The sequence below is a fragment of the Belonocnema kinseyi genome, chromosome 3 (genome assembly GCF_010883055.1).
Source record: "Belonocnema kinseyi isolate 2016_QV_RU_SX_M_011 chromosome 3, B_treatae_v1, whole genome shotgun sequence".
NCBI lineage: Eukaryota > Metazoa > Arthropoda > Insecta > Hymenoptera > Cynipidae > Belonocnema > Belonocnema kinseyi.
Window position 1 is genome coordinate 158,508,088 of NC_046659.1, and position 10,369 is coordinate 158,518,456.

General features: G+C 27.6%; 1 protein-coding gene across 2 annotated transcripts in view; it reads right to left on the bottom strand.

The window, feature by feature from the left end:
* LOC117169099 (methyltransferase-like protein 9) overlaps positions 1 to 1,267 on the bottom strand; it is a 90,241-nt gene extending 88,974 nt beyond the window's left edge. For both annotated transcript variants that reach the window (XM_033355232.1, XM_033355233.1), the window contains exon 1: positions 970 to 1,267. In XM_033355232.1, coding sequence (XP_033211123.1) covers positions 970 to 1,143 — 174 coding nt within the window. In that variant the 5' untranslated portion in view covers positions 1,144 to 1,267. The remainder of the gene's footprint in view (positions 1 to 969) is intronic.
* Positions 1,268 to 10,369: the final 9,102 nt, after the last annotated feature.

Genomic DNA, 10,369 nt, shown 5'->3' on the forward strand with positions numbered 1-10,369 from the left:
TTGGTTGAGGATTCAACTGGTTTGTTAACAAATCGTCTTGGGTAGAATATTAATCATATTGGTGTAAATATTTATGTATTTTTTTAAATTCGTCTTCTGGTAAAATATCAATCTTTTTGGTTGAAAATTCAACTATTTGGTTAAAAATTTCACTTTTTTGTAGATGATTCTTTGTTTCTTTTGCCTTTAAATTCGACAATTTGTTGAGAATTCATGTTTTTTTGAGAAATTATGTATTTTTTTAAAATTCGTTTTTTGTAAAACTTCTTTTGGTTGACAATTTAACTATTTATTGGAAATTCGACCTTTCTGTAGACAATTAGTCTTTTTTCTTCTAAATTCAACAATTTTCTGAACAAAATACATTTTTTTAAATTCGTCTTTTTTGTCAGAACATCAATCTTATTGGTGTGAATATAATTTTACATGTTAAAAATTCGATTATTTTGTAGAAAATTAATATTTTTTTAATTAAAATTTAACTTTCTTGTTAAAAATTTATCAATTTGGTTGATGATTCAACTAATTTGTTACAGATTCGTTTTTGTTCGTAAAAAATTCAAGTATATACTTGGCTAAGTATTCAACTGTTTTGTATATAACTCGACTTTTTTTTTCAAATTCGACAATTTTGTTGAAAAATCATCTATTTTTTGAAAATTTATTTTTTTCAGTAGAACATTAATCATCTTGGAGTAATGATAATCTTTTTGGTTGCAAATATAATTATTTGATTAAAAATTAACCTTTTAATAGAAAATACGTATAAAAATAGTTAGATGTAAAAAAAAATAGTAAGAAAAAAGAAAAGGGGGAACTACAGCCTTGGAAAGACGGCCCTGCGCCCAACAGGCTGCCACTGCTACACCATAACAACAAGCAACACTTGCGCTGGAGCAGCAGTCTTCGATGTACGATTTAGGTTAAAAAAATGCCTTTGGAATAAATTTAAAGAATAATTAGACTCACCCGGGTATTGTCGAATGCCTGCAAACGATCGTCGGCATTCCTTTTCTCATAAAGTGCTCTGGCAAGTGTCCCATAAGGCCTGTAACTCATCACTCGATGCACGTCGTCGACACGGCAGATTTCTTCGTCTCTCCACTTTGTCCCGAGTTTCTCGCACTCACTGCTTTGTTTCATGAGATAGGCATATTTCCCGGTCGCGAATTACCGGACATTGTGATTGATCTCCAAGAAATCGCGAGGAAGAAAGGGAGCAACACGATGTACGAAAGTAAAGAAGTAAACACGGATTCTTTGTACAGTTTCCACGGCCATGCTGGAACTTGGAAGCGCCACTCGGTTGGTCAAATGCACGTCGATCGACCTCGACTGCTCAGTTCCTTTTTCTGCGGTTGGTAAGGCAGAAAACGAACGAACAAGTCTGTTTTTTCATATTTTTTTGCTGAGTTGTCAAATCAATTTTATTTTTTCATTTAATTGAGTGACACTATTAAAAGGATTTATTTGAGGGGAAGGCCATTCAGATGCAGAAAACCGTGAAATTTTATTAATTTTTGCTTGTTTTTTTAAAGATAATGTGACTTGACGTTTTAAAATTTGTATCTTTTGGTTCAAAATTGAATTACTTTGTTAAAACTAAATTTTTTAATTTCAGATTTATTATATAATTTAAAAATTTATATTTTTGATTAAAAAAGTTGATTAGTTTATTGTAAATTGTGCTCTTTTTTAAATTCTTTTTTTTTTTTAATTGAAATTTCTAATTTTTTGTTAAAAATTGATCGAATTCGGTTCAAATTTGAATCACTTTGTTAAAACTTCATTTCCTTGGTTATAGATTCATTACTTTAGTTAACAAATAATCTTTTTAATTAAAAAATTTGAATAGGTCTTTGGAAATTCTGTTTTTTTTTTAAATATTTTTTCTCTACTGAAAATTTACATTTTCCAATTTTTTTTTTAAACTAATATTTTTGGTTAAAAATTGAATCATTTTGTCAAACCTTCATTTGCTTGTTATAGATTTATTAATTTAGTTAAAAACTTAGATTTTCATTAAAAAATTTGACTCTTAAATTGGAAATTGTGTTCTTTAAAAAAAAAAAATTTTACTGAAAATTTCAATTTTCCAATTTTTTAAAAACTAATACTTTTAGTTAAAAATTATTTCACTTTGTTAAAACTTCATTTTCTTGGTTTATTTCTTGATTTATTATTTTATTTAAAAATTAATGTTTCTATTATTTGATGACAAATTTAACTTTTCAATTTTTTGTTGAAAATTGATCTTTTTTTAGTTGAAAATTTATGTACTTTTATGAATATTTGTCTTTTCGAAGTAATTTTACTTTGAAGATTTTTCGATTAAACTTGCTGGTAGAAATTTCAAGAAATTCAATTTTTTGTGGAAAATTGATATTTTTTAGTTGAAAATTCATGTATTTTGTGGAAAATTTGTCTTATTAAATTATAATGACTTTAAAGATTCATAATTTAAGTTAAAAATTCATCTTTTTGATTAACAAATTTGAGTTTTATATTGAAAATTCTATCCTTATCATTATTTTTTTGATTGAAAATTTAACTTTACAAATTTGGAGTCAAAATTTCACTTTTCAAATTATGGTTGAAAATTCATATTTTTTGTTAAAAATTTGTCTCTTTTGCTTCAACGTTGAATTACTTTGTCAAAACTTCATTGGCTTGGTTATAGATTCACTATTTTAGTTAAAAACTCATTTTTTAAATTAAAGAATTTGAATATTGTATTAAAAATCCTGTTTTTTTTTTTATAATTCTATTATTGACTGACAAATTTAACTTTTTAATTTTTTTTTTAAATGATATTTTTTTATTTGAAAATTCATGTACTTTTGCAAATATTTGTCTTTTCAAAGTAAAATTTCTTCGAAGACTTTTTGATTGAAATTTCTGGTAGAAATTTCAAGAAATTAAATTTTTTGTTGACAATTGATATTTTTTAGTTGAAAATTTATGTATTTTGTTGAAAACTTATATTTTAATAAATTGGAATGACTTTGAGCGTTCATAATTTTAGTTAAAAATTCATCTTTTTGATTAAAAAATTTGAGTTTTGTATTGAAAACCCTATTTTTTGTCATTGTTTTTTTTTATTGAAAATTTAACTTTACAAATTTTAAGTGAAAATTATTTTTTCAAATTATGGTTGAAAATTCATATATTTTGTTAAAAATTATTTTTTTTGCTGATTTAATTTGTTCAAACTTCATTTTTTTATTACAGATGTATTATATTAGTTAAAAATTCAAATTGGTTTGACAAATTTGACTAGTTTTTTGGAATTAATGTTTTTCCTTTTTAATTTTTTTTTACTGAAAATTTAAATTTTCCATTTTTAGTTGAATGTTAATCGTTTTTGGTTAAATGTTCAATCAATTTGTTGAAATTTCAGTTGCTTGTTTATAGATTCATTAGTTTATTTAAAAATTCATCTTTTTGATTTAAAAAATGGACTATTTTATTGAAAATCTATTTTTATAATTCTATTTTTTACTGAAAATTTCACTTCAATTTTGTGTTGAAAATGGAACTTTTGTTTTGTCTTAAAGTTCAAATTCTGTGTTAAAAATTGATTTTTTTTTGCACAAAACTTATCTGTTTTAGTTAAAATTTCACTTATTTGGTTGAAAATTTATCTTTTTTGGTTCAAAGTTGAATTACATTCTTAAAACATCTTTTTTCCAAATTTTATTTTTTAGTCAAAAATTTACTTTTGTGGTCAAAAATGTGTTAAAAAATTTTACTACTTTATTGAAAATTCAGTTCTTTCTTAATTCATTTTTTTACTGAACATTTAAATTTTCTATTTTTTTGAGAACTTATCTCGCTTAGTTAAAAATCCGAGCATTATTTAAAAATTCGTCTTTTTGTTGGAAAATTCAAATTTGCGAACGAAAAATTCAATTTCTTTTTAAAAAAATCGTCTTCTTGGCAAGAAATGCATCTTTTTTGGATAGAAGTTGAATCCCTTTGTTAAAACTTTATTTTCTTTATTATAGAATTATAAGTTTATTTAAAAATTCATCTTTTTGATTAAAAAATTTGACTATTTTATTGAAAATCTTTTTTATAATTCTATTTTTACTGAAAATTTTACTTTAATGTTTTGTTGAAAATGTTTGGTTTTAAAGTTAAATTGCTGTGCTTAAATTTTGCTGTGCACAAAACTGTTCTATTTTAGTTGAAATTTCACGTATTTTGTAGAAAATTCATCTTTTTTCGTTCAAAGTTGAATTTCTCTGTTAAAAATTCATTTGTTTGGTTATAGATTCAGTATTTTAATCTAAAATCTATCTGATTGATTTGCAATTTTTTGATTTTTACTATTTGAAAATTTGCAATTTTTGTTTGAAAACTGATACTTTTTTGTTGAAAATTCATTTTTTGGTAACAAATTAATTTTTGCGAATGGAAAATTTAATAGTTTTGTAAAAAATTAGTCTTTTTCTAATGTATATTTTTTAGTTAAATGTTGAATTAGATAGTACAAAATTAATATTTTAGGTTCTATATTTATTATTTTAGTTAAAAACTCATCTTTTTGAATAAGAAATTGAAATATCTGATTGAAAATCATTTTTTAAATTACTGGTTTTGACTGAAAATTTTGTTTACTTTTGGTAAAAAAATTATATTTTTACCAAAAAAATGTATGCAGTTTTTTACAATTCGTCTTTGTGGTAGAAAATTAATGTTTGAGGATTGAAAATTCAACTGTTTGTAGAAACTGATTCAACATTTTATTTGAAAATTCACCTCTTTGGTTTAAAATTGCTCTTTTTGTTTACAAAATTATTTTTTAGATTGAAAATTGAAATATTTGGTTAAAAATTTAATTATTTTGTTGAAAAAATTTTTTTTTTACCAAACTCAGTACACAGCAAACTTTTTTAAAATAGAGAACAGAACATATTTGCGAAATAACGAAAAGCGATAAAGGAAATTTTTGAGAATCTTATCTAATTGAAAAAATACATTTAAAAAAAATTTGCCATAATTGGTTAAAAAAAAAAATTTGACTCGCGGACATAAAAAACTAATTTTATATTGACCTGAAAATTAGGGCTAATTTTTGGAGTAGAGTTTTCGTTAGTGAAAAATAATATAAAATAATAAAAAAAAATAATATGTCGGACTTAAAATGTCTTCGGGTTAAACTGAAGGAAAAAGCTGTTATTTAGATTTCACGCAAACAAAAACTAAAATGGTTTTTGGCATATGAAAATTAGACATACCAAAAATTGATTATTATTTTTGACATATAAAAATTTATTCCCAAATTTAAATTTTGACCCCGATGCGCGAGGTTCAAATATTAATCAATTTAAAATGTTTTGTTAAGTAATATAATTTAAATAATGCGTTTCAAAGAAATTCCAAGGAAAATTTGGAAAAGAGCTTGTAGAGTTTTTTAGACAAAATAAAGAAATGTGATATAACACATGCATAAAATGGTCAAACGTGGTACCGATAATTAAAAAATCAAATTATTACTTTTATTACGCAGAAAGTATTGCAATAAAAGTCCAGAAGAAATAAAAACAGGAAAAAAATCCGAGTAAAAAAATTGACCGAGTTTAAAACAGAATAGAGAATGGCATTCCGTCTGGCTTTGATCGCTTATTTTGACTGTGGTGGAACGGTAAAGGCACACTGAGTAATTAACAGCTCGGATGCGTGAAATTAGTTATGGGACCCTTGTGTTTCTTCCACACAGTTCCTCTAAACTAAATGAATTTTACAATATTGTTTTACATTTTATAAAATAAATTATTTTTTCGTCTATTATTCTAACAGTATTTCCCTCTATTTGAGACATTTAAATATTAAGTCTTAAAAATATACCTAAAGGAATGCAATTTATTTTTAATATCAATTTTTTTTATCTCTAAGAATTTTTTTAATAAAACTAAAAATCTACTTTGATTTATTTAAACTCTTTTCAATAAAAAATTAATAAAAATAACGTAAAACTTGAAACTTAGAGAAAAATCGTGGTGAGGGAGCAAAAAAATGGTAAATAATTCTTTCTATTATGGTACAGAAATCGCCATATATTTTCCCGATTACCGATTTGGCCCTGATCGGTTTAATATCTTTGGGGCCAGTTTGAGATATTCAATGGCCCAGACCCGACCCGAATGAATTGTTTTAGAGGCTACAAACCTTTAAATCGATAACAAGTCTACATTTTTGGTCTGAGTCTTGTGTTCGAAGAAGATTATTCGGTTTAACATAAATAGTGGCATTTTATTTATCTGGAATAGATAACAGTGAATATTTTTTAACAACAGTCGAATCATTGAGTGTTTCTCTTTAACCGAAAATTTAGCTATATATGTAACCAGCTAGTCTAAAAAGATAACCTCAATTTCTCTTCAAAACCGTGTCTGTCTTCTCTTTTATTAAATTAAATTCACATTCTTGATTAGAGACCAATACAAGTTATATTATAAATATACTATAAGAACAATTTTGTAATAAACTAATTGTAATATCAAATCAAGAAAGGAGTTGAAGATTCCCTATTGAAAAAAAATCCTCGAGGAAAGCGATGTGTTATTTTCGGACAAAAATAAAAATGATAAATTTCAAAAATGGCTGTTGACGGGAAAGTGATCGGGGCCTTGTGGGGTTCTGGTCGGGTGGCCAGATCTGGTTTCGATCGGGCCGTGCGTTTCATAAACGATCAGGTCAGGATCCGTTTTCCAGATCTGGGCCAGATTTGCCCTGGTCTGGCCCATGTCTGAGCCACAGCAAAATTTGTACTTGTATTGAAATTTCGGTATAAATAGTTAATTTATTTAAATTTAAATAGACAATTTCGTTGAAAGTTAAAGTTAAAGTTTCATTTTTATTGAAACTGTCTTTCTTAGTTGAAAATTTATTTTTTATTCTAAGATTTTTTATTTGTGGTAGAAAATTAATCTTTTCGCTTGAAAATTAATATTTTTTGTGAAAATTAAATTCTTATTAGTTGAACTATTTTTTTTACTGTAACTCTAAATTTGTAAGTCTAAAACTCAACTATTTCATTGGAAAAACGTTCATTTTTATAAAAATTAGTCTTCTTTGGTAGAATATTGATCTACTTCCTTGAAAACTCATATTTTTGGGTGAAAATTCCTTTTTTGGTTGAAAATTAATTTTTTAACTGATACTTGAACTGTGTATTTTATTTTTGATTCCAAATTTATCTCTATTAGTTAAAAATGTATGTATTTTGTAGCTATTTTGTATCTATATTAGTTGAAAATTCATCTTACTGGTCTAGAATATAACTACATTGATGAAAAATTGTTGTTTTTTTTTGGTAAAAATTAATTTTTTTTACTGAAAATTTTAATATTCCATTTGAAGATTCATTATTTTGATTGAAAATTCACCTATTTCGTTTAAGGTTGATCTATTTTGTTGAAATTTTGTTCTTTTTTGTTTAAAAATTGATTCTTTAACTAAAAATTAAACTATTCCAGTTGGAGGTTGATCATTTTGATTGAAAATTTATCTCTTTGTTGGAAATTGTAACTATTTTCTTAAAATTTCATTATTTTTGCTGTTAAAAAATAATCTTTCAACTCAAAATTAACCTACTCAATTTTTAATGGAAAACTTTAATTTTGTAGTTAAAAATTCAAATATTTAGTTAAAAAATCATAATTTAAATTTAAAAATCAACTATTTTGTTACAAATTCATACATTGCGTTGAATATTCGTATTTTTAGTTAAAATCCTACCTTATTTTTCCCCTTTTTCGTGAAAATATGAGCCTATTTCACTATTTTTGAACTTTTTTGCGCTGTGATCCATGCATTTTTTTAAATTACTGTATTTTTTACGAATAATGTGGATAATGTTATAGTTAAATAATATTTTCGACTAGCAATATAGTCCATTCGACAAGGTTGGTTATTGTTTCAGAGCCTCATATTACTGTATGCATGTAACTTAATTTACGAGCGACCTCGATTTGACGGCATTTTGAATCTGCAGGGTGAGAGAAAGTGAAGCAAGATAGGGCGAATTTCTCGTCATGTTCTTAAATGAAAAAAAATTATTACACTTTTACTTTTCTCAGCAAATATTCTAATGGTTATAACATCACCTTGCACACATTTTTTTAATAATACGCTTATTTAATTATACAAATATTAGAAGGAATTAAGGATCAGATCATTATTATTAATAATAGGCTGGTTCATTTAAGTACTGTAGCTGAAGCCAAATTTATTAGAAGTACTTGAATTTGTTTGGATATTTTGGCGAGGGGAGATGAAAACTGCAGAAACTCGTATGCGTTAATATCCGAAACCCTTCTCGAGTCGACACTCATCTCTTGCGCATTCTAAATTGAGGGGCCGGATTCTATGAGGAGCTATCTATGAACTGGAATACCAAGATGAAAGATGACTTGATGCGTCTCTATCATAAAAGTGCGAAGTTTGAAACTGAAAGCGAAAAGGGATACAAGTTTAGGACAAAGTTTGCTGCAAAGTTTCCAAATATACAGAAAGTTGTAGTCAGAGATACTATCGCTAAGTTGAAGGACATCAGGACCGACAGGTTCATTTAATGTTCCTGTAAAACATGATGATCTAGAATCACCATGGACTCCAGAAGCAGATGGCATCATTTAACCATTGGCAGAAGCAGAGATTTAGTAACCAAGGAGGCGATTAAAACGGATATTGCAAATGAATAGAGATGTTATGCGCCTGTATTTTTTGGCAGAGAAAAGTGGATAAAGTGTGATGAGAGAGCATCATTGTCTCTTCCTACGGTAGAACTCGAACCTAGCTACAAGATTAAAAGAACAGTATTTAGCAGACCAAAAACGCTCAACATCTTCCAAAAGACTGCTTACGGCTGTTAAATAAATTACCATCAAAACAAAAGTGGAATAGCAGCTTCTTCTTGAGAAAACTCCTCTAAAAGATACGAATAACGAAAATCTAATTGAACCTGAAGGCATAGGTGCTAGAGATAATGAAAATTAAGTACTGGGTTTGCTATATTGAACCACATCTGGACATTGTCATTTCTGTTAATGTAGAACTGACACCAAGGAATTTTCTGCTGAAGATAAATATCAAGAAGGAGCAGCATCCACTAATTGAGTACCGAATTGACAAGGTTCTTACCCATGCATTTGAACGCAACACTCCGCAAAGTAAGGAGTAAATTAGGTCGATTGCCTCAATGTAAGAAGGGAAATACAAACAGCAAGCTGATAACCGTATTGCTAAAACCATTCACCGTCGGAACTTCTAGCAGCAGAGACTTGATGTTCTTACTGCTAGACTGCGTTGAAACATTAAAATTAGTGCAAGAAGTTGGATAAAAGGAGGTTCTATCGTGAACTCAGTGAAAAGGAAAATGACCAGAAAGATATGGGAGTTCCTCAATTGGAAGACATAGCTGACTACTGGTCGGGTGTTTGGAGAAAAATAAACAGAACCAACTAAGGCGCTGCATTCAGAGGCGGACCCAGACAAATATTTCTGGGGAGGGGGGGTTAAAAATATATATATGTATATCCCATGTATAGCTCATTGTCTGCATGGTTCCAATTAAAGAAAGAAAAAGCAAGCAATAATCTTGTAATAGAGCCTACTAACATGAAAGACTCATACGTTTCAGCGGTTTTGAAAAGGGGCAAGTAATTGAAAAACCACAGGTCCAGACATGGTGCACCATTTCTGGTAAAATTACCTGAAACATGTGCATCCTACGTTCATGAGGTGTTTTTAAATGATCATCGAACATCCAGATCTGATGCCAAGCTTTATGTTCAAAGATATCAAATGTTGCATAAACTACTAGAGGCGGAGAATGCATTTTAATTTCGATCGATAGTCTGTCTTCCAACAAATTATAAATACCTTAGAGTTGTAACTGCAGATCAGGTATTTTAAGACTGCGGAGAGAATGACATCCATACAGAAGAATAAAAGGCATGTTGTAAAAATTTGCCAGGCGGTAAAGATCTAGTCACAACATACGCTGCTGCTATGAAGCAACTGCGTAAACATGACTATTTGATTGAAATTTTAAAAATTTACAAAATTTGCTTAGGCATCATCGATTTTCCAAGTCGTGCGATTATGCTTTGGGGTACAAGAATCAAGTATTTTGATCATAGATAAACAACGCTGGCTAGAATAAGTCGTGTTGCGACTCGTATCTTTTAAAGAGACGCATGTCCAAAATATATGATAATATGAATAGTCAACAACTGACACATCTATGCATTGATGACCTGAAGCTATAACAGTACATTTGAGGGGCCCGAAACAGAAAGGGCACATAAACATAGTCATAATACTTAGCCAACATTTATACAATACTTAGCCAGATGAA